Source organism: Lampetra fluviatilis, unplaced genomic scaffold, assembly GCF_964198595.1.
Source record: "Lampetra fluviatilis unplaced genomic scaffold, kcLamFluv1.1 SCAFFOLD_189, whole genome shotgun sequence".
NCBI classification, from domain to species: domain Eukaryota; kingdom Metazoa; phylum Chordata; class Hyperoartia; order Petromyzontiformes; family Petromyzontidae; genus Lampetra; species Lampetra fluviatilis.
In genome coordinates this window covers 105369-132500 of record NW_027621419.1, presented here as the reverse complement: position 1 = coordinate 132500, position 27132 = coordinate 105369, and the positions used below count along the sequence as shown (strand labels likewise).

At 57.6% G+C, this 27132-nt stretch overlaps 1 protein-coding gene across 1 annotated transcript in view; it reads right to left on the bottom strand.

Moving 5' to 3' along the window:
* LOC144955217 (chromodomain-helicase-DNA-binding protein 5-like) overlaps nucleotides 1-27132 on the bottom strand; it is a 110593-nt gene that overhangs the window by 24482 nt on the left and 58979 nt on the right. Inside the window, exons 19-26 of the mRNA XM_078885523.1 lie at nucleotides 12595-12732; nucleotides 11556-11677; nucleotides 10126-10299; nucleotides 7706-7847; nucleotides 5946-6077; nucleotides 4684-4801; nucleotides 1205-1329; nucleotides 50-284 (exon numbers count right to left, since the gene is read on the bottom strand). Coding sequence (XP_078741649.1) covers nucleotides 50-284; nucleotides 1205-1329; nucleotides 4684-4801; nucleotides 5946-6077; nucleotides 7706-7847; nucleotides 10126-10299; nucleotides 11556-11677; nucleotides 12595-12732 — 1186 coding nt within the window. The remainder of the gene's footprint in view (nucleotides 1-49; nucleotides 285-1204; nucleotides 1330-4683; nucleotides 4802-5945; nucleotides 6078-7705; nucleotides 7848-10125; nucleotides 10300-11555; nucleotides 11678-12594; nucleotides 12733-27132) is intronic.

Genomic DNA, 27132 nt, shown 5'->3' with positions numbered 1-27132 from the left:
CATCCACCATCTCCACCACCTCCACCACCACCACCACCAGCACCCTCACCCTGCTTCTGCGCCTTGAACAGCTCCTCGGTGCCAAACTTGAGGATGTCGTCTAGCTCCTGCTTGCTCATGGAGCCCGTCTTGGCGGAGCCCAGGCCGGGCCTCACCACCAGGTGCGTGAGCATCATCTTCTTCTTGGCCACGTGGGTGATGCGTTCCTCCACAGAGGCGCGCGTCACGAAGCGGTAGATCATCACCTTGCGCGACTGCCCGATGCGGTGCGCACGGCTGAAGGCCTTTGTGGGGGTTGTTGGGGTTGCAGAGGGGTGGGGGTGGTGGTGGGGAGGTGGGGAGGTGGGGGAGAGGTGGCAGTGGGTTTGGGAGAGAGAAATCACGTTGATGGTGGTGGTGGAGATGGTGGTGGAGGTGGTGGTGCTGATGTGACTGAGTGGGTGAGTGAGTGAATGAGTGAGTGGGTGGGTGAGTGGGTGAGTGAGCGGGTGGGTGAGTGATTGGGTCAGGGAGTGGGTGGGTGAGTGAGTGAGTAAGTGGGTGAACGAGTGGGTGAGCGAGTGAGTGAGTAGGTAAGTGATTATGTAGGTGAGTGGGTGAGCAGGTGAGTGAGTGGGTGAGTGAATGGGTGAGTGGGTGAGTGGGTGAGTGAGTGAGTGAGTGTGAGTGAGTGAGTGAGTGAGTGAGTGAGTGAGTGAGTGAGTGAGTGATTATGTAGGTGAGTGGGTGAGCGGGTGAGTGAGTGGGTGAGTGGGTGAGTGAATGGGTGAGTGGGTGAGTGAGTGAGCGAGTGGGTGGGTGGGTGGGTGTGTGAGTGAGTGAGTGAGTGGGTGAGTGATTATGTAGGTGAGTGGGTGAGCAGGTGAGTGAGTGGGTGAGTGGGTGAGTGAATGGGTGAGTGGGTGAGTGAGTGAGTGGGTGGGTGGGTGGGTGTGTGAGTGAGTGAGTGGGTGAGTGATTATGTAGGTGAGTGGGTGAGCAGGTGAGTGAGTGGGTGAGTGGGTGAGTGAATGGGTGAGTGGGTGAGTGAGTGAGTGAGTGAGTGAGTGGGTGAGTGGCTGGGTGAGTGAGTGAGTGGGTGAGTGATTATGTAGGTGAGTGGGTGAGCGGGTGAGTGAGTGGGTGAGTGGGCGAGCAAGTGGGTGAGTGAGCGAGTGGGTGAGCGAGTGGGTGAGTGAACGACTGAGTGCACCTAGCCTGGCACCTGGATGTCGTTGTGGGGGTTCCAGTCTGAGTCGTAGATGACCACCGTGTCGGCTGTGGCCAGGTTGATCCCCAGGCCCCCGGCACGTGTGGACAGCAGGAAGCAGAACTGCTGAGCTCCTGGGGCTGTGGGGGCATGGGGGGATGGGGGAGCGGTGGTGCAGTGGTTAGCGCACTGTGTGTGTGCGGAGTGGTGGTGCAGTGGTTACAGTGACAGTGTATATATCACCTCGGGGCATTTGTAGCCACCACAGCGGCTACGTGGGGGCTCTGGACGGCTACGAGGGGCTGGTAACCCCTCCACCTTCAATAAATTACCACTAAAGCACGTCTAAGATATCTTACTAACAAGCTTGTGCCGGAGGCCCCGGGGGGACAGGCGTCTATGACGTCTCTTGGCCAAACCCCATTTGGCGGAGCCAGGAGATTGAATCTTTACCCTCGGGGCTCCTCCAGAAACAACGAAAAGCCACTGCGTGTGGCCATGTAGAATGTTCGAACGCTCACTGCGGAGGAGAGGCTGCCACTCCTCTGTCAGGAGCTGGACCGGTACCGCCTGGATCTCTGTGGCATTCAGGAGGTCCGGTGGACCGGCTCTGGCTCCTGCCACCATGAGGGGTGGACAGTCCTCTACTCGGGGCAGGAGACTGCCAAACAACAGGGAGTGGCTCTTCTTCTAAACAAAAGAATGAAGGGGGCGTGGGAGCGTGGTGGTGAGGTTTGGGAAACTGTAAACCCCAGGCTACTTTGGGCTCGCCTTCCCATCAGCCGGAGGCGAGGAGTGGTGGTCGTGGTTACTTATGCCCCCACCGAAAACGAACATCCGTGGAGGGATGCAGGCAAGGCCGATGAGTCAGATGCCTTCTATGACCTCCTGTCACAGGTGCTGGCTAAAGTGGCCCCTCATCTTGTTGGGTGACTTCAATGCCCGAGTTGGTCATGATGCTGGCACCTGGTCTGGAGTGATTGGAAGGCATGGGCCAGATCAACTAAATAACAATGGTTATTTAGGCTGCTAGATTTTTGTGCAGCCCATGGGCTTGTGATTACCAACACGCTGTTCAGGCATCGGCACATCCACACAACATGGATGCATGCCGGGTCCAAGCAAGAACATCTGCTGGACTACGTAGTGACGGACCAGCGGATGCGAGCCCATGTTCTTGACACCAGGACCTACCGTGGAGCTGATCTGCCCTCTGACCATCGACTAGTCATCTGTAAGATGCGCCTGCCATTCTTCCACTCCGGTGGTGGGTGTACACCCAGGACCCCATTCCAACCTAAGGTGGCTTGGTCTCAGCTAGCTGATGAAAGTTGCAAGCGAGAATTTCATCATCGCTTGCGGCTGGGGTTGGCATCGTCCCCCAGTCTTCCTGATGTCGAGGGTAAATGGGCGAGGTTTAGGACTGTGACTCATGCAGCTGCCAATTGCTGCTTTGGGTACGCGGTCCAGACCTCCCCAGAGACGCTGGCTGACAGAGGAGGTGTTCAGGATAGTTGAAAACAAGCGACAGGCCCACTCTCATCGGCTACAGCATCCCACGTCGGAGAATGAGGAGGCTTACCGCAGCCTTCGCTCGGAGGTTCGGAGAGCCGTGAGGCGCTACAAGGATGGGTGGTGGTCGCGGGTTGCTGAGGAGATGGATTCTGCCTCAGTGGCCCGCGATCACAAATCCCTTTTTAACTCCATCATAAAAGTAACCTGCAGCGCCACACCTATTACCATCATTAGGGGAAAAAACGGTTATCCAATCTCCGACCCCCAGGAACAGGTTCGCAGATTTGCTGAGCATTTCTGTGAGGTCCTGGGGGAGGGGAAAACTCTCAGCCACACAGACTGTAACAACCACAGGGGCATCTCACTCCTCAGTGTGCCGGGAAAGGACCTGGCAAGGATTATTCAACATCGCCTTACTAGGCACGCTGAGGAGAGGCTTGCGGAGCCCCAATGTGGTTTCATATGTTCTGTCCGTCTGCTACAGCAGAGGTGTAGGGAATTCCAACAATACCTACATCTCTGTTTTATTGACCTGGTCAAGGCCTATAATACCATCAGTAGGCCTGGGCTCTGGGTTGTTCTTCGTGCTTTCGGAGTCCTTGACCCTCTGCTCATGATTATTAAGGACCTTCATGATGGTGAGCGAGCCCGGGTAAAACTACGTGGCCGGGAGTCAGAGCCATTTCCTGTACACCTTGGGGTGCGACAGGGATGTCCTCTGGCTCCCACATTATTTAACATCTATTTTGACCATGTAGTTCGTGAAGCCTACAATAGCTGTACCGGGAGAATTTCCATTTGGTACAGATATAATGGGAGGCTGATCGATGCCCGGGTGCAGTCAAGGGATGGCTCCCGATTGGTCAACCACGTTATGTATGCCGATGAATTGGTAATAGCTGCTCATTCAGAGGAGGAGTTGGAGACGCTGCTGCTGAAACTGGAGCGTGCCACTAAGAGGTGGGGCCTTACCATCAGCCCCACCAAAACTAAGCACCTGCCTGGGTATTTTGTACCATCGGACACTCCACTCCCACAACTCCCAATCGGTGATGGGGCAGTTGTGGAGAGAGTGGAGAGTTTCCCATACCTGGGCAGTGTGCTCATGACCAGCTCCGGTTTAACAGCAGAGGTCTCACTCCGAATCAGTCGAGCGGCAATATCTTTTCATCGGTTGCGTAACGCTGTGTGGAAGCTACCTGGTCTGTCGCTCCGCACGAAGCTTCAGGTCTTCTCGGCCACGGTCATTCCCTCCCTTCTCTACGCTTGCGAAACGTGGACCCCCCTAATGGAGCATCTTCGCCGGTTAGAAACATTTAGGCTGGCCTGCCTACGATCCATCCTGGGTTTAACCAGGCTGGATTGTGTGAGGAGCTCACAAATCCTTGAAAGATCTGAGCAAAGTCCCATCGGTGAGCTCCTCCGGCAGGCAAGGCTGCGTTGGCTGGGTCATGTAGCCCGCATGCCCAACCACCGCATGCCTAAACAGCTTTTGTTCGGCCGGATCGAGGGGCTAAACGGGCCACGGCATGGGCTAGAGAAGAGATGGAGTGATGTGGTACAGGAGGACGTGGAGCTGAGTGGACTTGCCATTGACTGGTACCAGCGGTGTCAAGATCGGCCTCTGAGGAGGAGGCTCGTGAAGGACGCTACTGGGCAGTTGGAGGCAGTCGCCCTCCAACAACAACGGAGTGCGGAGGAGCGACGCTCACAACAACGAGCGGAGCGCCGGGTGGCTAAAGCACAGCGAGTTGGCACAGTAGGGGGCACAGGTGGTGCTTCAGCCAGTCATCTCGGTCATCTCGGTCAGTCGATCCGTGGCACCTGGGTCTGCCCCGTGACCTCCTGCCAGCGGGCGTTCGACACTTCACGTGGCCTCAACGTGCACATGGCCTGGCACAAGCGTCGTGGTGAAGTCACCGCCACTTAGTGGTGAATGGCGGTTGTTGTTGTTGTGTGTCTGTGTGTGTTTGCCTTGCCGTTGAATCTGTCGATAGCCTCCTGCCGGAGCCCGCCCGTGATCCCGCCGTCAATCCGCTCGTACTTGTAGCCTTCGAACTCCAGGAAATCCTCCAGCAGGTCCAGCATCTTGGTCATCTGTCGCGGGGTGGGGTCAGAGGGGGTGAGGGGTCACGCACATGGGGTCATCCGTGGGGTGAGGGGTCACTCACGTGGGGTCATCCGTGGGGTGAGGGGTCACCCACGTGGGGACATCCGTGGGGTGAGGGGTCACTCACGTGGGGAATCCTTGGGTGAGGGGTCACGAACGTGGGGTCATCCATGGGGTGAGGGGTCACCCACGTGGGGTCATCCGTGGGGTGAGGGGTCACGCACGTGGGGTCATCCGTGGGGTGAGGGGTCACTCACGTGGGGTCATCCGTGGGGTGAGGGGTCATGGACGTGGGGTCATCTGTGGGGTGAGGGGTCACGCATGTGGGGTCATCCGTGGGGTGAGGGGTCACGAACGTGGGGTCATCCGTGGGGTGAGGGGTCACGCATGTGGGGTCATCCGTGGGGTGAGGGGTCACGAACGTGGGGTCATCCGTGGGGTGAGGGGTCACGAACGTGGGGACATCCGTGGGGTGTCACTCACGAAGTGGTAGTAGTAGTGGTAGTAGTAGTGGTAGTAGTAGTGGTAGTAGTAGTGGTGGTACTAGTTGTGGTGGTAGTAGTAGTGGTAGTAGTAGTGGTAGTTGTGGTAGTTGTGGTGGTAGTAGTAGTGGTAGTAGTAGTGGTAGTTGTGGTACTAGTTGTGGTAGTTGTGGTGGTAGTGGTAGTGGTGGTGGTAGTAGTGGTAGTAGTTGTGGTGGTAGTGGTAGTAGTAGTGGTAGTAGTAGTGGTAGTAGTAGTGGTAGTTGTGGTAGTTGTGGTGGTAGTGGTAGTGGTGGTGGTAGTAGTAGTAGTGGTGTATAGTAGTAGTGGTAGTTGTGGTGGTAGTTGTGGTAGTTGTGTATAGTAGTTGTGGTATTTGTGGTAGTTGTGGTAGTAGTAGTGGTAGTAGTTGTGGTGCTAGTTGTGGTAGTTGTGGTGGTAGTAGTAGTAGTAGTTGTGGTGCTAGTTGTGGTAGTTGTGGTGGTAGTGGTAGTTGTGGTACTAGTTGTGGTAGTTGTGGTGGTAGTAGTAGTGGTAGTAGTTGTGGTAGTTGTGGTGGTAGTGGTAGTTGTGGTAGTTGTGGTGGTAGTGGTAGTTGTGGTAGTTGTGGTGGTAGTCGTGGGGGTGGTAGTGCTGGTGTGAGTGCTACCTGTGAGAATATGAGAACCCTGTGTCCATCTGTGTGGAGTCTGCGCAACATCTTCTGTAGCAGCACCAACTTGCCCGCGGACTTGATGAGCGCTCCACCTTCAAACATCCCTCCCACTGTGGTGGGGGCCTCCTAGTGGGGGGCACGGGTGGGTGGGTGGGTGGTGGGGGGGTGGTGGTGGTGGGGGGGGTGGTGGGGGGAGAGAGGGGGGGCTCAATGTTGACCTCTGGTCTTGACCCTTCACGTGGAAGCTCAAACCTGCCCGTGTCTCTCCCCGCGTCTCTCCCCCCCCCCCCCCCCCCCCCCACCGTGTCTCTCTCCTCGTGTCTCTCACCCCGTGTCTCTCCCCCCGTGTCTCCCAGTGTCTCCCCCACGCCCCGTGTCTCCCCCCGTGTCTCCCAACTCCCGTGTCTCTCCCCGTGTCTCTCCCCATGTCTCCCCGTGTCTCTCCCCGTGTCTCCCCGTGTCTCTCCCCGTGTCTCTCCCCGTGTCTCCCCGTGTCTCTCCCCGTGTCTCTCCCCGTGTCTCTCCCCGTGTCTCCCCGTGTCTCTCCCTGTGTCTCCCCGTGTCTCTCCCCGTGTCTCCCCGTGTCTCTCCCCGTGTCTCTCCCCGTGTCTCCCCGTGCTTCTCCCCGTGTCTCTCCCCGTGTCTCCCCGTGTCTCTGCCCGTGTCTCCCCGTGTCTCTCCCCGTGTCTCCCCGTGTCTCTCCCCGTGTCTCTGCCCGTGTCTCCCCGTGTCTCTCCCCGTGTCTCCCCGTGTCTCTCCCCGTGTCTCTCCCCGTGTCTCCCCGTGTCTCTCCCCGTGTCTCCCCGTGTCTCCCCGTGTCTCACCCCGTGTCTCCCCGTGCTTCTCCCCGTGTCTCTCCCCGTGTCTCCCCGTGTCTCTCCCCGTGTCTCTCCCCGTGTCTCCCCGTGTCTCTCCCTGTGTCTCCCCGTGTCTCTCCCCGTGTCTCCCCGTGTCTCTCCCTGTGTCTCCCCGTGTCTCTCCCCGTGTCTCCCCGTGTCTCTCCCCGTGTCTCCCCGTGTCTCTGCCCGTGTCTCTCCCCGTGTCTCCCCGTGTCTCGCCCCGTGTCTCTCCCCGTGTCTCTCCCCGTGTCTCCCCGTGTCTCCCCGTGTCTCATCCCGTGTCTCCCCGTGCTTCTCCCCGTGTCTCTCCCCGTGTCTCCCCGTGTCTCGCCCCGTGTCTCTCCCCGTGTCTCTCCCCGTGTCTCTCCCCGTGTCTCTCCCCGTGTCTCCCCGTGTCTCTCCCCGTGTCTCCCCGTGTCTCACCCCGTGTCTCCCCGTGCTTCTCCCCGTGTCTCTCCCCGTGTCTCCCCGTGTCTCTCCCCGTGTCTCATCGTGTCTCTCCCCGTGTCTCTCCCCGTGTCTCTCCCCGTGTCTCTCCCCGTGTCTCTCCCCGTGTCTCCCCGTGTCTCTCCCCGTGTCTCTCCCCGTGTCTCTCCCCGTGTCTCCCCGTGTCTCTCCCCGTGTCTCTCCCCGTGTCTCTCCCCGTGTCTCTCCCCGTGTCTCCCCGTGTCTCTCCCCGTGTCTCTCCCCGTGTCTCCCCGTGTCTCTCCCCGTGTCTCTCCCCGTGTCTCTCCCCGTGTCTCCCCGTGTCTCTCCCCGTGTCTCTCCCCGTGTCTCCCCGTGTCTCTCCCCGTGTCTCCCCGTGTCTCTCCCCGTGTCTCCCCGTGTCTCTCCCCGTGTCTCCCCGTGTCTCTCCCCGTGTCTCCCCGTGTCTCTGCCCGTGTCTCTCCCCGTGTCTCCCCGTGTCTCGCTCACCATGGCGACGATGGGGAAGAGGTAGGGGTGGTTACAGCACTTCTTGAGGTCCATCATGATGTTGAGGAGGGACACCTGGTTCCCGCCGCCTTTCGTGTTCAGCGCTTCGAAGTTGCGTGTGAGGATGTACTTGTAGTACTTCCTGCGCAGGGCATCGATGGGACATCATCACGATCATCACCGCTGCCATCGTCATCATAGCCACCACCAACTTCATCATCAGGTTCAACATCATCATCATCATAGCCACCACTATCATCATCATCAGGTTCACCACCATCATCATCATAGCCACCACCATCATCATCATCAGGTTCACCATCATCATCATCATCAGGTTCACCACCATCATCATCATCAGCTTCAACATCATCATCATCATAGCCACCACTATCATCATCATCAGGTTCACCACCATCATCATCATCAGCTTCAACATCATCATCATCATAGCCACCACTATCATCATCATCAGGTTCACCACCATCATCATCATCAGCTTCAACATCATCATCAGCTTCACCACCATCATCATCATCAGGTTCACCACCATCATCATCATCATCAGGTTCACCACCATCATCATCATCATCATCAGGTTCACCACCATCATCATCATCATCAGGTTCACCACCATCATCATCATCATCAGGTTCACCACCATCATCATCATCAGCTTCAAAATCATCATCAGCTTCACCACCATCATCATCATCAGGTTCACCACCATCATCATCATCAGGTTCACCACCATCATCATCATCATCATCAGGTTCACCACCATCATCATCATCATCAGGTTCACCACCATCATCATCATCATCATCATCAGGTTCACCACCATCATCATCATCAGCTTCAACATCATCATCAGCTTCACCACCATCATCATCATCAGCTTCAACATCATCATCAGCTTCACCACCATCATCATCATCATCATCAGGTTCACCACCATCATCATCATCAGCTTCAACATCATCATCAGGTTCACCACCATCATCATCATCAGCTTCAACATCATCATCAGCTTCACCACCATCATCATCATCAGGTTCACCACCATCATCATCATCAGGTTCACCACCATCATCATCATCATCATCAGGTTCACCACCATCATCATCATCATCAGGTTCACCACCATCATCATCATCAGCTTCAACATCATCATCAGCTTCACCACCATCATCATCATCAGCTTCAACATCATCATCAGCTTCACCACCATCATCATCATCAGCTTCAACATCATCATCAGCTTCACCACCATCATCATCATCATCAGGTTCACCACCATCATCATCATCAGCTTCAACATCATCATCAGGTTCACCACCATCATCATCATCAGGTTCACCACCATCATCATCATCAGCTTCAACATTATCATCAGGTTCACCACCATCATCATCATCAACTTCAACATCATCATCAGGTTCACCACCATCATCATCATCATCAGGTTCACCACCATCATCATCATCATCAGGTTCACCACCATCATCATCATCAGCTTCAACATCATCATCAGGTTCACCACCATCATCATCATCATCATCAGGTTCACCATCATCATCATCATCAGCTTCAACATCATCATCAGCTTCACCACCATCATCATCATCATCAGGTTCACCACCATCATCATCATCAGCTTCAACATCATCATCAGGTTCACCACCATCATCATCATCATCATCAGGTTCACCACCATCATCATCATCAGCTTCAACATCATCATCAGGTTCACCACCATCATCATCATCATCAGGTTCACCACCATCATCATCATCATCAGGTTCACCACCATCATCATCATCAGGTTCACCACCATCATCATCATCAGCTTCAACATCATCATCATCAGGTTCACCACCATTATCACTACCATCATCATCCCTACCATCATCATCATCATCACCACCACCATCATCACCATGACCACCATCATCATCACTACCATCATCATCATCACTATCATCATCATCATTACCATCACTACCACCATCACCACCATCACCATCACCACCATCACCATCACCACGAGGTGATGCCTCTCAAAGGGCACAGCCTCGTGACCCCAGCGTGACCCCTACGTGACCCCTACACGACCCCAGCGTGACCCCTACGTGATCCCAGCGTGACCCCTACGTGACCCCTACGTGACCCCTACGTGACCCCAGCGTGACCCCAGCGTGACCCCTACGTGACCCCAGCGTGACCTTGAATCTCCCCCCCCCCCTCACTTCTGCATGGAGCTGAGCTCCACGCGTACGATCAGCTCCGTCTTGGAGGGCGTGCTGTGACCCCTACGTGACCCCAGCGTGACCCCAGCGTGACCCCTACGTGACCCCAGCGTGACCCCAGCGTGACCCCAGCGTGACCTCGAATCCCCCATCCCCCCCCTCCCCCCTCACTTCTGCATGGAGCTGAGCTCCACGCGTACGATCAGCTCCGTCTTGGAGGGCATGTTCTTGAACACGTCCGCCTTGAGCCGCCTGAGCATGTGCGGTCCAAGGAGGTCGTGCAGACGCTTGATCTGCTCTTCCTTCGAGATGTCCGCAAACTCCTCCAGGAAGCCCTCCAGGTTGCTGCGGGGGGGAGGGGGTGGGGGGTTGGGAGGAGGAGGGGGGAGATGGGGGGGAGGAGGAGGAGGCAGGTTAAGTGAGACGTGGAGAAGAGAGAGGAGATTGCGGGGTGGAGAGGAAGACTCGGGGAGACGCGCGGAGATGCAGGGAGACTCGGGGGGGGCGGGGAGACGCGGGGAGACGCGGGGACACGCGGGGAGACGCGGGGAGACGCGGGGAGACGCGGGGAGACACAGGGAGACACAGGGGGGGGGGAGACACGGGGAGACGCGGGGAGACACGGGGGAGACACAGGGGGGGGGGAGACACGGGGAGACACGGGGAGACACGGGGAGACACAGGGGGGGGGGAGACACGGGGAGACACGGGGGAGACACAGGGGGGGGGGAGACACGGGGAGACACGGGGAGACGCGGGGGAGACACAGGGGGGGGGGAGACACGGGGAGACACGGGGAGACACGGGGAGACACGGGGACACGCGGGGAGACACAGGGGGGGGGGGAGACACGGGGAGACGTGGGGAGACGCGGGGAGACACGGGGACACGCGGGGAGACGCGGGGAGACACAGGGAGACACGGGGGGGGGGAGACACGGGGAGACACGGGGAGACGCGGGGAGACACGGGGGAGACACAGGGGGGGGGGGGGAGACACGGGGAGACACGGGGAGACACGGGGGAGACACAGGGGGGGGGGGAGACACGGGGAGACACGGGGAGACGCGGGGAGACACAAGGGGGGGGGGAGACACGGGGAGACACGGGGAGACGCGGGGAGACACAGGGGGGGGGGAGACACGGGGAGACACGGGGAGACGCGGGGAGACACGGGGGGGGGGGAGACACGGGGAGACACGGGGAGACACGGGGAGACACAGGGGGGGGGGAGACACGGGGAGACACGGGGAGACACAGGGGGGGGGGGAGACACGGGGAGACACGGGGAGACACGGGGAGACACAGGGGGGGGGGAGACACGGGGAGACACAGGGAGACACGGGGAGACACAGGGGGGGGGGGAGACACGGGGAGACACGGGGAGACACGGGGAGACACAGGGGGGGGGGGAGACACGGGGAGACACGGGGGAGACACGGGGAGACACAGGGGGGGGGGAGACACGGGGAGACACGGGGGAGACACGGGGGGGGGGGGAGACACGGGGAGACACGGGGAGACACAGGGGGGGGGGAGACACGGGGAGACGCAGGGAGACACGGGGGGGGGGGGTGGGTGAGACACGCGACAGGTCCCCACTTGAAGCGGTCGGGCGTGAGGAAGTTGAGGAGGTGGAATAGCTCCTCGAGGTTGTTCTGCAGCGGAGTGCCGGTCAGCAGCAGCTTGTTGTCTATGTGGTAGCCGTTGAGAATGCGGAAAAACTACGCGCAGAGACACGGGGGGAGGGACACGGGGAGGGAGACAGAGACACGGTGAGACAGACAGAGACACGGGGAGAGAGACAGAGAGACACAGAGAGACACAGAGACACGGTGAGACACAGAGACACAGAGAGAGAGAGAAACAGAGACACACAGAGAGACACGGGGAAGGAGACAGAGACACGGTGAGACAGACAGAGACACGGGGAGAGAGACAGAGAGACACAGAGACACGGTGAGACACAGAAACACAGAGAGAGACACGGGGAGGGAGACAGAGACACGGTGAGACAGACAGAGACACAGGGAGAGAGACAGAGAGAGAGACACAGAGAGAGACAGAGACACACAGAGACACAGAGAGACCGAGAGAGACACAGATACAGAGAGACACAGAGACAGAGAGGCACAGAGACAGAGAGACACGGAGACACGGTGAGACACAGAGACACAGAGAGAGAGAGAGAAACAGAGACACACAGAGAGACACAGAGACACAGAGAGACAGAGTGAGACACAGAGACACAGAGACACATAGAGAGACACAGAGACACCGACAGAGAGACAGAGTGAGACACAGAGACACAGAGAGAGAGAGACAGACAGCGACACACAGAGACACAGAGAGACCGTGAGAGACACAGATACAGAGAGACACAGAGACAGAGAGACACAGAGACACGGTGAGACACAGAGAGAGAGAAACAGAGACACAGAGAGACACAGAGACACACAGAGAGACACAGAGACACAGACAGAGACACATAGAGAGACACATAGAGAGACACAGAGAGACAGGGTGAGACACAGAGACACAGAGAGAGACACAGATACAGAGAGACACAGACAGAGACACATAGAGAGACACACAGAGAGACACAGAGAGACAGGGTGAGACAGAGTGAGTGAGCGACTACCTTGGACTGGTTGTTCTTCAGTCGGTGAGCCTCATCCACCACGAGACCAGCCCAGTGGATGGAGCCCAGCACGGCCTGGTCGATGGTGATCAACTCGTAGGACGTGAGAAGAACGTGGAACTTGAGTCGGGTCTCCTTCTGGTGAGGCGTGGTGGGGGGGGGGGGGGGGGGAGAGCGAGGCACGGGTGGTGGGGAGGGAGGGTGGCACGGGTGGTGGGGAGGGAGGGTGGCACGGGTGGTGGGGAGGGAGCGAGGGAGGGCACGGGTGAACGGGAAACCAGCACGGGCTTGTCGATGGCGATAAACTCGTAGGACGTGAGAAGCACATGGGATTTGAGACGGGTCTCCTTCTCGTGGAGGGTGGGGGGGAGCGAGGCACGGGTGGTGGGGAGGGTGGCACGGGTGGTGGGGAGGGAGCGAGGGGGGGCACGGGTGAACGGGAGCCCAGCAGGGGCTGGTCGATTGCAATCAGCTCGTAGGAGGATAGAGGAACGTCGAACTTGAGATGGGCCTCCTGGTGGCGGTGGTCGGGGGGTGGAGCGAGGCACGGGTGGTGGGGAGGGAGCGAGGCACGGGTGGTGGGGAGGGTGGCACGGGTGGTGGGGAGGGAGCGAGGGAGGGCACGGGTGAACGGGAAACCAGCACGGGCCGGTCGATAGCGATCAGCTCGTAGGAGGAGAGAGGAACGTGTGACTTGAGTACGGGCTTCCTTCTGGGAGTCAAAGACAAACCAAGTCACCCAGCGACCGACCGAGCCACTGAGAGACGAACCGAGCCACAGGATGACTGATTAACTAAGCTACCGACCCAACGAGCAAACTACCGAGCCACTGAGCGCCCGAGCGACCGAGCCATCCAGCGACCGACCGAGCCACTGAGAGACCGAGCCACCAAGCGGTTGAGTGAGCCACCGAGTGGCCAACCGAGCCACCGACCGATCCACCAAGCCACCGAGTGACTGACTGACAGAGCCATCGATTGACCGAGCCACCGACTAAGCCACTGAGTGACCGAGCTGGCCAACAAGTCAACCAACTCACCGAGTGACTGAGTCACCGACCAACCGAGCCACTGAGCCACCGAGCGACTGACCGACCGAGCGACTGACCGAGCGACTAAGCAACCGACCGAGCGACCAAATGAACCACTGGGTGACCGACCCAACCACCGAGAAACCAACGAACCGAGCCACCCAGCGACAGACCAACCGAGCCACCAAGCGACTTGCCGACTGAGCGAACGAGCAACCGAATGAGACACCGTGTGACCGACGGACTGAGCCACCTTGTGATCGACCGAGCCACAGAGCGACTGAGCCAGGGACCAACACGAGCCACCGACCGACCGAGCCACAGACCGATTGACCGAGCCAGCAATCCACCGAGTCACCAACCCACTCAGCAACCGAACGAGCCACCGACCGACCGACCGAGCGAGCGAGCGACCTACTGAGACACCGAGCGAATGAGCCACAGATCGACCGACCCAACCACTGAGTAAACAACGAACCGAGCCACCCAGTGACCGACCAACCGAGCCAACGAGTGACCAACCGAGCCACTGAGAGGAAGACCCAACCACCGAGTAAACAACGAACCGAGCCACCAAGCTGAGCCAATCGCTCTTGGTGGCTCAGTTGGTCAGTTGCTCGGGGGCTCGATCGACCGACCAACGTTTTCTTTGACGAACTCACTCGTGTTAAAAAGCCAATTTGTCAACAACAAACAAGAAACCCACAAGCGCTTATTGTTGTTGTACGGCTTACCTCGCGTGGGATCTCACGCAGCAGAATGGCAAGCGCGTGGCGATATATCCGACCTGGGGGAGACAACCACAGCGTTACCACCAACGCAATCGTCGTCGTCGTCAACGCACGCCGTCGCAAACACTCAAACAACCGAAAGTCGCGCTTCTCACATTCACCTGATTCATCATCGTAACGGTCCGGGGTTCAGGGGTTGGTTAAACTTCAGGGTCAGTAAAAGTGGGCACCACTTTCTGGCAGGTCAACAGAGAACCGACCTGAGCCACCGAGTGAGTGACCAATTGAGCCACCGAGCAACTGACAAACCGAGCAACCGAGCAACTGACAAACCGAGCCAGCGAGCAACTGACAAACCGAGAAACCGAACAACTGACAAACCGAGAAACCGAACAACTGACAAACCGAGCAACCGAGCAACTGACAAACCGAGCCAGCGAGCAACTGACAAACCGAGCCAGTGAGCAACTGACAAACTGAGCAACCGAGCAACTGACAAACCGAGCAACCGAGCAACTGACAAACCAAGCCAGCGAGCAACTGACAAACCGAGCAACCGAGCAACTGACAAACCGAGCCAGCGAGCAAATGACAAACCGAGCCAGCGAGCAACTGACAAACCGAGAAACCAAACAACCGACAAACCGAGAAACAGAACAACTGACAAACCGAGCCAGCGAGCAACTGACAAACCGAGCCAGTGAGCAACTGACAAACCGAGAAACCGAGCAACTGACAAACCGAGCCAGCGAGCAACTGACAAACCGAGCCAGCGAGCAACTGACATACCAAGAAACCGAGCAACTGACAAACCAAGCCAGTGAGCAACTGACAAACCGGGAAACCGAAGAACTGACAAACCGAGCCAGCAAGCAACTGACAAACCGAGCCAGCGAGCAACTGACAAACCGAAAAACCGAACAACTGACAAACCGAGCCAGCGAGCAACTGACAAACCGAGCCATCGAGCAACTGACAAACCGAGGCAGCGAGCAACTGACAAACCGAGCAACTGACAAACCGAGCAACTGACAAACCGAGCAACTACAAACCGAGCAACTGACAAACCGAGCAACTGACAAACCGAGCCAGCGAGCAACTGACAAACCGAGCAACCGAGCAACTGACAAACCGAGCAACCGAGCAACTGACAAACTGAGCCAGCGAGCAACTAACAAACCGAGCAACTGACAAACCGAGCCAGCGAGCAATTGACAAACTGAGTAACCAAGCAACTGACAAACCGAGCAACCGAGCAACTGACAAACCGAGCAACCGAGCAACTGACAAACCGAGCCAGTGAGCAACTGACAAACCAAGCAACTGACAAACCGAGCCAGGGAGCAACTGACAAGCCGAGCAACCGAGAAACTGACAAACCGAGCCAGCGAGCAACTGACAAACCGAGCAACCGAGTAACTGACAAACCGAGCCAGCGAGCAACTGACAAACCGAGCAACCGAACAACTGACAAACCGAGCCAGCGAGCAATTGACAAACCGAGCAACCGAGCTACTGACAAACTGAGCAACCAAGCAACTGACAAACTGAGCCAGCGAGCAACTACAAACTGAGCAACCGAGCAACTGACAAACCAAGCCAGCGAGCAACTACAAACTGAGCAACCGAACAACTGACAAACCGAGCCAGCGAGCAATTGACAAACCGAGCAACCGAGCAACTGACAAACCGAGCCAGCGAGCAACTGACAAACCGAGCAACCGAGCAACTGACAAACCGAGAAACCGAGCAACTGACAAACCGAGCCAGCGAGCGACTGACAATCCGAGCCAGCGAGCAACTGACAAACCGAGCAACCGAGCAACTGACAAACCGAACCACCGAGCAACTGACAAACCGAGCAACCGAGCAACTGACAAACCGAGCCAGTGAGCAACTGACAAACCGAGCAACCGAGCAACTGACAAACCGAACCACCGAGCAACTGACAAACCGAGCAACCGAGCAACTGACAAACCGAGCCAGCGAGCAACTGACAAACCAAGCAACCGAGCAACTGACAAACCGAACCACCGAGCAACTGACAAACCGAGCCACCGAGCAACTGACAAACCGAGCCAGCGAGCAACTGACAAACCGAGCAACCGAGCAACTGACAAACCGAGCCAACGAGCAACTGACAAACCGAGCCACTGAGCAACTGACAAACTGAGCAACCGAGCAACTGACAAACCGAGCCGGCGAGCAACTGAGCGAGTGACCAACTGAGCCACCGAACGATCAAGCCACCGAGCGACTGACCAACCGAGCCACCGAGCGATGGGCCAACCGAGCCAACGAGTGACCAACTGAGCCACCGATTGACTGACTGAGCCACTGAGAGACCGACCGACCGAGCAACCAAGCGATGGACCAACTGAGCCACTGACGGAGTGAGCCACCGAGCCACCGAGCCACCGAGCCACCGAGCCACCGAACGACCGACCAACTGAGCCACTGAGCCACTGAGCCACTGAGCCACTAAGCCACCGAGTGACTGACCGAGCAACCCTTCCTTCACCAGAATGCTTTCATTCATGAACTCATTTGTGTTCAAAGGCAATAAAAAAAGAGATAAATGCCTATTGTTGCATGGCTTACCTGACCTGGGACATCACGCAGAAGGATGGCCAGTCTGTGGTGAGATATCCGACCTGGGGGAGACAACCGCAGCATTACTACCAACGAAATTATCGACCGAGTTACCAATCGAGCCAACCAGTCAACCAACCGACCGAGCCACGGGATGAGCCACGGAGAGACCGACCGACCCACCAAGATACCAACAGAGTCACTGAACGACTGATCTAGCCACCGAATGGCCAAGCGGACCACCATGTGACCGACCGAGTCAATCCACAACCGACAGAGCCACTGAGCGACAGGGAAGTCAGCCTGAAGTGCAAATGAACTGGTGGCCACGGGAGGTATTGACAGGGGAGTCAGCCTGCAGTGCGGGTGGACTGGTGGCCACGGGAGGTAATGACAGGGGAGTCAGCCTGCAGTTTGAATGGACTAGTGGCCACGGGAGGTAATGCCAGGGGAGTCAGCGTGTGGTGCGAGTGGACTAGTGGCCACGGGAGGTAATGCCAGGGGAGTCAGCCTGCAGTGCGAATGGACTAGTGGCCACGGGAGGTAATGCCAGGGGAGTCAGTCTGCAGTAAGAATGGATTAGTGGCCACGGGAGGTAATGCCAGGGGAGTCAGCCTGCAGTGCGAATGGACTAGTGGCCACGGGAGGTAATACCAAGGGAGTCAGCCTGCAGTGCAAATGGACTACTGGCCACGGGAGTTAATGACAGGGGAGTCAGCATGCGGTGTGAGTGGACTAGTGGCCACGGGAGGTAATGACAGGGGAGTCAGCCTGCAGTGTGAATGGACAAGTGGCCACGGGAGGTAATGACAGGGGAGTCAGCCTGCAGTGCGAATAGACTAGTGGCCACAGGAGGTAATGACAGAGGAGTCAGCCTGCAGTGCAAATGGACTAGTAGCCACAGGAGGTAATGCCAGGGGAGTCAGCCTGCAGTGTGAGCGGACTAGTGGCCACGGGAGGTAATGACAGGGGAGTAAGCCTCCAGTGCGAATGGACTAGTGGCCACAGGAGGTAATGACAGGGGAGTCAGCCTACGGTGTGAGTGGACTAGTGGCCACGGTAGGTAATGACAGGGGAGTCAGTCTGCAGTGCGAATGGACTAGTGGCCATGGGAGGTATTGGCAGGGGAGTCAGCCTGCAGTGCGAGTGGACTAGTGGCCACGGGAGGTAATGCCAAGGGATCAAGCCTGCAGTGTGAATGGACAAGTGGACACGGGAGGTAATGACAGGGGAGTCAGCCTGCAGTGTGAGCGGACTAGTGGCCACGGGAGGTAATGTCAGGGGAGTCAGCCTGAAGTGTGAGTGGACTAGTGGCTACAGGAAGTAATGACAGGGGAGTCAGCCTGCAGTGCGAATGGACTAGTGGCCACGGGAGGTAATGTCAGGGGAGTCAGCCTGAAGTGTGAGTGGACTAGTGGCCACAGGAGGTAATGACAGGAGAGTGAGCCTATGGTGTGAGTGGACTAGTGGCCACGGGAGGTAATGACAGGAGAGTCAGTCTGCAGTAGGAATGGACTAGTGGCCAAGGGAGGTAATGACAGGGTAGTCAGACTGCAGTGCGAAACCTAGCAACCGAGCAACTGACAAACCGAGCCAGCGAGCAAATGACAAACCGAGCCACCGAGCAACTGACAAACCGAACAACCGAGCAACTGACAAACCGAGCCGGCGAGCAACCGAGCCAACGAGTGACCAACTGAGCCACCGATTGACTGACTGAGCCACTGAGAGACCGACCGACCGAGCCACCAAGCGATGGACCAACTGAGCCACTGATGGAGTGAGCCACCGAGCCACCGAGCCACCGAACGACCGACCAACTGAGCCACTGAGCCACTGAGCAACTGAGCCACAGAGTGACTATCCGAGCAACCCTTCCTTCACCAGAATGCTTTCATTCATGAACTAATTTGTGTTCAAAGGCAATAAAAAAGAGATAAATGCCTATTGTTGCATGGTTTACCTGACGTGGGACATCACGCAGAAGGATGGCAAGTCTGTGGTGAGATATCCGACCTGGGGGAGACAACCGCAGCGTTACTACCAACGCAATTATCGACTGAGTTACCAATCGAGCCAACCGATCAACCAACCGACCGAGCCACGGGACGAGCCACGGAGAGACCGACCGACCCACCAAGATACCAACAGAGTCACTGAGCGACTGATCTAGCCACCGAATGGCAAAGCGGACCACCATGTGACCGACCGAGTCACTCCACAACCGACAGAGCCACTGAGCGACAGGGAAGTCAGCCTGAAGTGCGAATGAACTGGTGGCCACGGGAGGTATTGACATGGGAGTCAGCCTGCAGTGCGAGTGGACCGGTGGCCACGGGAGGTAATGACAGGGGAGTCAGCCTGCAGTTCGAATGGACTAGTGGCCACGGGAGGTAATGCCAGGGGAGTCAGCGTGTGGTGCGAGTGGACTAGTGGCCACGGGAGGTAATGCCAGGGGAGTCAGCCTGCAGTGCGAATGGACTAATGGCCACGGGAGGTAATGCCAGGGGAGTCAGCCTGCAGTGCAAATGGACTACTGGCCACGGGAGGTAATGACAGGGGAGTCAGCCTGCAGTGTGAGCGGACTAGTGGCAACGGGAGGTAATGACAGGGGAGTCAGCCTGAGGTGTGAGTGGACTAGTGGCCACAGGAGGTAATGACAGGGGAGTCAGCTGGCAGTGCGAGTGGACTAGTGGCCACGGGAGGTAATGCCAGGGGAGTCAGCCTATGGTGTGAGTGGACTAGTGGCCACGGGAGGTAATGACAGGGGAGTCAGCCTGCAGTACGAATGGACTAATGGCCACGGGAGGTAATGACAGGGGAGTCAGCCTGCAGTACGAATGGACTAATGGCCACGGGAGGTAATGACAGGGGAGTCAGCCTGCAGTACGAATGGACTAATGGCCACGGGAGGTAATGACAGGGGAGTCAGCCTGCAGTGCGAATGGACTAGTGGCCACTGGAGGTAATGAAAGGGGAGTCAGCGTGCGGTGTGAATGGACTAGTGGCCATGGGAGGTAATGCCAGGGGAGTCAGTCTGCAGTACGAATGGACTAGTGGCCACGGGAGGTAATGACAGGGGAGTCAGCTTGCAGTGTGAGCGGACTAGTGGTAATGGGAGGTAATGACAGGGGAGTCAGCCTGAAGTGTGAGTGGACTAGTGGCCACAGGAGGTAATGACAGGGGAGTCAGCTGGCAGTGCGAGTGGACTAGTGGCCACGGGAGGTAATGCCAGGGTAATCATCCTGCAGTGCGAATGTACTAGTGGCCACGGGAAGTAATGACAGGGGAGTCAGCCTGCAGTGTGAGCGGACTAGTGGCCACGTGAGGTAATGACAGGGGAGTTAGTCTGCAGTACGAATGGACTAGTGGCCATGGGAGGTAATGACAGGAGAGTCAGCCTGCAGTGCGAATGGACTAGTGGCCACGGGAGGTAATGAAAGGGGAGTCAGCGTGCGGTGTGAATGGACTAGTGGCCACAGGAGGTAATGACAGGGGAGTCAGCCTGCAGTGTGAGCGGACTAGTGGCCACGGGAGGTAATGCCAGGGGAGTCAGCCTGCAGTGCGAATGGACTAGTGGCCACGGGAGGTAATGCCAGGGGAGTCAGCCTGCAGTGCGAATGGACTAGTGGCATCGGGAGGTAATGACAGTCTTAGTCAGCCTGCAGTGCGAATGGACTAGTGGCCACGGGAGGTAATGCCAGGGGAGTCAGCCTGCAGTGCGAATGGACTAGTGGCCACGGGAGGTAATGACAGGGGAGTCAGCCTGCATTTTGAGCGGACTAGTGGCCACGGGAGGTATTGACAGGGTGAGTCAGCCTGCGGTGTGAGTGGACTAGTGGCCACGGGAGGTAATGCAGGGGAGTCAGCCTGCAGTGCGAATGGACTAGTGGCCATGGGAGGTAATGCCAGGGGAGTCAGCCTGCAGTGTGAGCGGACTAGTGGCCACCAGAGGTAATGACAGGGGAGTCAGCCTGCATTGTGAATGGACTAGTGGCCACTGGAGGTAATGAAAGAGGAGTCAGCGTGCGGTGTGAATGGACTAGTGGCCACGGGAGGTATTGCCAGGGGAGTCAGCCTGCAGTGCGAATGGACTAGTGGCCACGGGAGGTAATGACAGGGGAGTCAGCCTGCATTTTGAGCGGACTAGTGGCCACGGGAGGTATTGACAGGGGAGTCAGCCTGCAGTGCGAATGAAATAGTGGCCACGGGAGGTAATGCCAGGGGAGTCAGCCTGCAGTGCGAATGGACTAGTGGCCACGGGAGGTAATGCCAGGGGAGTCAGCCTGCAGTGTGAGTGGACTAGTGGCCACCGGAGGTAATGACAGGGGAGTCAGCCTGCATTGTGAATGGACTAGTGTCCACTGGAGGTAATGAAAGGGGAGTCAGCGTGCGGTGTGAATGGACTAGTGGCCACGGGAGGTAATGCCAGGGGAGTCAGCCTGCAGTGTGAGCGGACCAGTGGCCAGGGGAGGTAATGACAGGGGAGTCAGCCTGCAGTGCGAATGGACTAGTGGCCACGGGAGGTAATGCCAGGGGAGTCAGCCTGCAGTGCGAATGGACTAATGGCCACGGGAAGTAATGACAGGGGAGTCAGTCTGCAGTACGAATGGACTAGTAGCCATGGGAAGTAATGGCAGGAGAGTCAGTCTGCAGTACGAATAGACTAGTGGCCACGGGAGGTAATGACAGGGGAGTCAGCCTGCAGTGTGAATGGACTAGTGGCCACTGGAGGTAATGACAGGGGAGTCAGCGTGCGGTGTGAGTGGACTAGTGGCCACGGGACGTAATGCCAGGGGAGTCAGCCTGCAGTGCGAATGGACTAGTGGCCACGGGAGGTAATGCCAGGGGAGTCAGCCTGCAGTGCGAATGGACTAATTGCCACGGGAGGTAATGACAGGGGAGTTAGCCTGCAGTGTGAGCGGACTAGTGGCCAGGGGAGGTAATGACAGGGGAGTCAGCCTGCAGTGCGAATGGACCAGTGGCCACGGGAGGTAATGCCAGGGGAGTCAGCCTGCAGTGCGAATGGACTAACGGCCACGGGGAGTAATGACAGGGGAGTCAGTCTGCAGTACGAATGGACTAGTAGCCATGGGAAGAAATGGCAGGAGAGTCAGTCTGCAGTACGAATAGACTAGTGGCCACGGGAGGTAATGACAGGGGAGTCAGCCTGCAGTGTGAATGGACTAGTGGCCACGGGAGGTAATGCCAGGGGAGTCAGCCTGCAGTGCGATTGGACTAGTGGCCACGGGAGGTAATGCCAGGGGAGTCAGACTGCAGTGCGAATGGACTAGTGGCCACGGGAGGTAATGCCATGGGAGTCAGCCTGCAGTGTGAGTGAACTAGTGGCCACGGGAGGTAATGACAGGGGAGTCAGCCTGCAGTGCGAATGGACTAGTGGCCACGGGAGGTAATGACAGCGGAGTCAGCGTGCGGTGTGAATGGACTAGTGGCCACTGTAGGTAATGAAAGGGGAGTCAGCGTGCGGTGTGAGTGGACTAGTGGCCACGGGAGGTAATGACAGGGGAGCAAGTCTGCAGTGTGAGCGGATTAGTGGCCATTGGAGATAATGTCATGGGAGTCAGCCTGCAGTGTGAGTGGACTAGTGGACACAGGAGGTAATGACAGGGGAGTCAGCCTGCAGTGCGAATGGACTAGTGGCCACAGGAGGTAATAACAGGGGAGTCAGCCTACGGTGTGAGTGGACTATTGGGCACGGGAGGTAATGACAGGGGAGTCAGCCTGCAGTGCGATTGGACTAGTGGCCACGGGAGGTAATGCCAGGGGAGTCAGACTGAAGTGCGAATGGACTAGTGGCCACGGGAGGTAATGCCATGGGAGTCAGCCTGCAGTGTGAGTGGACTAGTGGCCACGGGAGGTAATGACAGGGGAGTCAGCCTGCAGTGTGAGCGGATTAGTGGCCACAGGAAGTAATGACAGGGGAGTCAGCCTGCAGTGCGAATGGACTAGTGGCCACGGGAGGTAATGACAGGGGAGTCAGTCTGCAGTACGAATGGACTAGTGGCCATGGGAGGTAATGACAGGGGAGTCAGCCTGCAGTGCGAATGGACTAGTGGCCACTGTAGGTAATGAAAGGGGAGTCAGCGTGCGGTGTGAGTGGACTAGTGGCCACGGGAGGTAATGACAGGGGAGCAAGTCTGCAGTGTGAGCGGATTAGTGGCCATTGGAGATAATGTCATGGGAGTCAGCCTGCAGTGTGAGTGGACTAGTGGACACAGGAGGTATTGACAGGGGAGTCAGCCTGCAGTGCGAATGGACTAGTGGCCACAGGAGGTAATAACAGGGGAGTCAGCCTACGGTGTGAGTGGACTATTGGGCACGAGAGGTAATGACAGGGGAGTCAGCCTGCAGTGCGAATGGACTAGTGGCCACGGGAGTTATTGACAGGGGGTTCAGCCTGCAGTGCGAGTGGACTGGTGGCCACGGGAGGTAATGCCAGGGGAGTCAGCCTGCAGTGCGAATGGACTAATGGCCACGGGAAGTAATGACAGGGGAGTCAGTCTGCAGTACGAATGGACCAGTGGCCATGGGAGGTAATGCCAGGGGAGTCAGTCTGCAGTGTGAGTGGACTGGTGGCCACGGGAGGTAATGACAGGGGAATCAGCCTGCAGTGCGAATGGACTAGTGGCCACTGGAGGTAACGAAAGGGGAGTCAGCGTGCGGTGTGAGCGGACTAGTGGCCACAGGAGGTAATGACAGGGGAGTCAGCTGGCAGTGCGAGTGGACTAGTGGCCACGGGAGGTAATGCCAGGGGAGTCAGCCTGCAGTGCGAATAAACTAGTGGCCACGGGAAGTAATGATAGGGGAGTCAGCCTGCAGTGCGAATGGACTAGTGGCCACGGGAGGTAATGACAGGAGAGTCAGTCTGCAGTACGAATGGACTAGTGGCCACGGGAGGTAATGCCAGGGGAGTCAGCCTGCAGTGCGATTGGACTAGTGGCCACCGGAGGTAATGCCAGGGGAGTCAGACTGCTGTGCAAATGGACTAGTGGCCACGGGAGGTAATGCCATGGGAGTCAGCCTGCAGTGTGAGTGGACTAGTGGCCACGGGAGGTAATGCCAGGGGAGTCAGTCTGCAGTGCGAATGGACTAGTGGCCACGGGAGGTAATGACATGGGCATCAGCCTGCAGTGCGAATGGACTAGTGGCCACGGGAGGTAAGGCCATGGGAGTCAGCCTGCAGTGTGAGTGGACTAGTGGCCACGGGAGGTAATGCCAGGGGAGTCAGTCTGCAGTGTGAGTGGACTGGTGGCCACGGGAGGTAATGACAGGGGAATCAGCCTGCAGTGCGAATGGACTAGTGGCCACTGGAGGTAATGAAAGGGGAGTCAGCGTGCGGTGTGAGTGGACTATTGGCCACGGGAGGTAATGACAGGGGAGTCAGCCTGCAGTGTGAGCGGACTAGTGGCCACGGGAGGTAATGCCAGGGGAGTCAGCCTGCAGTGCGAATAAACTAGTGGCCACGGGAAGTAATGATAGGGGAGTCAGCCTGCAGTGCGAATGGACTAGTGGCCACGGGAGGTAATGCCAGGGGAGTCAGCCTGCAGTGCGAATGGACTAATGGCCACGGGAAGTAAGGACAAGGGAGTCAGCCTGCAGTGTGAGTGGACTAGTGGCCACGGGAGGTAATGACAGGAGAGTCAGTCTGCAGTACGAATGGACTAGTGGCCACGGGAGGTAATGACAGGGGAGTCAGCCTGCAGTGTGAGTGGACTAGTGGACACAGGAGGTAATGACAGGGGGGTCAGCCTGCAGTGCGAATGGACTAGTGGCCACGAGAGGTAATGACAGGGGAGTCAGCGTGCGGTGTGAGTGGACTAGTGGGCATGGGAGGTAATGACAGGGGAGTCAGCCTGCAGTGTGAGCGGACTAGTGGCAACGGGAGGTAATGACAGGGGAGTCAGCCTGAGGTGTGAGTGGACTAGTGGCCACAGGAGGTAATGACAGGGGAGTCAGCTGGCAGTGCGAGTGGACTAGTGGACACAGGAGGTAATGACAGGGGAGTCAGCCTACGGTGTGAGTGGGCTGGTGGCCACGGGAGGTAATGACAGGGGAGTCAGCCTGCAGTGTGAATGGACTAGTGGCCACGGGAGGTAATGTCAGGGGAGTCAGCCTGCAGTGCGAATGGACTAGTGGCCACGGGAGGTAATGACAGGGGAGTCAGCCTGCGGTGTGAGTAGTCTAGTGGCCACAGGAGGTAATGACAGGGGAGTCAGCCTGCAGTGCGAATGGACTAATGGCCACAGGAGGTAATGCCAGGAGAGTCAGACTGCAATGCGAATGGACTAGTGGCCACGGGAGGTAATGACAGGGGAGTCAGCCTGCAGTGTGAGTGGACTAGTGGCCACGGGAGGTAATGACAGGGGAGTCAGTCTGCAGTACGAATGGACTAGTGGCCACGGGAGGTAATGCCAGGAGAGTCAGACTGCAATGCGAATGGACTAGTGGCCATGGGAGGTAATGCCATGGGAGTCAGCCTGCAGTGCTAATGGACTAGTGGCCACTGTAGGTAATGAAAGGGGAGTCAGCCTGCAGTGCGAATGGACAAGTGGCCACGGGAGGTAATGACAGGGGAGTCCGCATGTGGTGCAAATGGACTAGTGGCCACGGGAGGTAATGCCAGGGGAGTCAGTCTGCAGTGCGAATGGACTAGTGGCCACGGGAGGTAATGACAGGGGCATCAGCCTGCAGTGCGAATGGACTAGTGGCCACGAGAGGTAATGACAGGGGAGTCAGCGTGCGGTGTGAGTGGACTAGTGGGCACGGGAGGTAATGACAGGGGAGTCAGCCTGCAGTGTGAGCGGACTAGTGGCAACGGGAGGTAATGACAGGGGAGTCAGCCTGAGGTGTGAGTGGACTAGTGGCCACAGGAGGTAATAACAGGGGAGTCAGCTGGCAGTGCGAGTGGACTAGTGGCCACGGGAGGTAATGCCAGGGGAGTCAGCCTGCGGTGCGAATGAACTAGTAGCCATGTGAAGTAATGACAGGGGAGTCAGCCTGCAGTCTGAGCGGACTAGTGGACACAGGAAGTAATGACAGGGGAGTCAGCCTACGGTGTGAGTGGGCTATTGGCCACGGGAGGTAATGACAGGGGAGTCAGCCTGCGGTGTGAGTAGTCTAGTGGCCAAAGGAGGTAATGACAGGGGAGTCAGCCTGCAGTGCAAATGGACTAATGGCCACAGGAGGTAATGACAGGGGAGTCAGACTGCAATGCGAATGGACTAGTGGCCACGGGAGGTAATGACAGAGGAGTCAGTCTGCAGTACGAATGGACTAGTGGCCACGGGAGGTAATGCCAGGGGAGTCAGACTGCAGTGCTAATGGACTAGTGGCCACTGTAGGTAATGAAAGGGGAGTCAGCCTGCAGTGCGAATGGACTAGTGGCCACGGGAGGTAATGACAGGGGAGTCAGCCTGCAGTGCGAGCGGACTAGTGGCCACAGGAGGTAATGACAGGGGAGTCAGCCTACGGTGTGAGTGGACTATTGGCCACGGGAGGTAATGACAGGGGAGTCAGCCTGCAGTGCGAATGGACTAGTGGCCAAGGGAGGTAATGACAGGGGAGTCAGCCTACGGTGTGAGTGGACTATTGGCCACGGGAGGTAATGACAGGGGAGTCAGCCTGCAGTGCGAATGGACTAGTGGCCACGGGAGGTAGTGACAGGGGAGTCAGCCTGCAGTGCGAGTGGACTGGTGGCCACGGGAGGTAATGACAGGGGAGCCAGCCTGCAGTGCGAGCGGACTAGTGGCCACAGGAGGTAATGACAGGGGAGTCAGCCTGCAGTGCGAATGGACTAGTGGCCACGGGAGGTAATGACAGGGGAGTCAGCCTGCAGTGCGAATGGACTACTGGCCACGGGAGTTAATGACAGGAGAGTCAGCGTGCGGTGTGAGTGGACTAGTGGCCACGGGAGGTAATGACAGGGGAGTCAGCCTGTAGTGTGAGTGGACTAGTGGCCACGCGAGGTAATGACAGGGGAGTCAGCCTGCAGTGTGAGTGGACTAGTGGCCACGGGAGGTAATGACAGGGGGAGTCAGCCTGCAGTGTGAGTGGACTGGTGGCCACGGGAGGTAATGCCAGGGGAGTCAGCGTGCAGTGTGAGTGGACTAGTGGCCACGGGAGGTAATGCCAGGGGAGTCAGCGTGCGGTGTGAGTGGACTAGT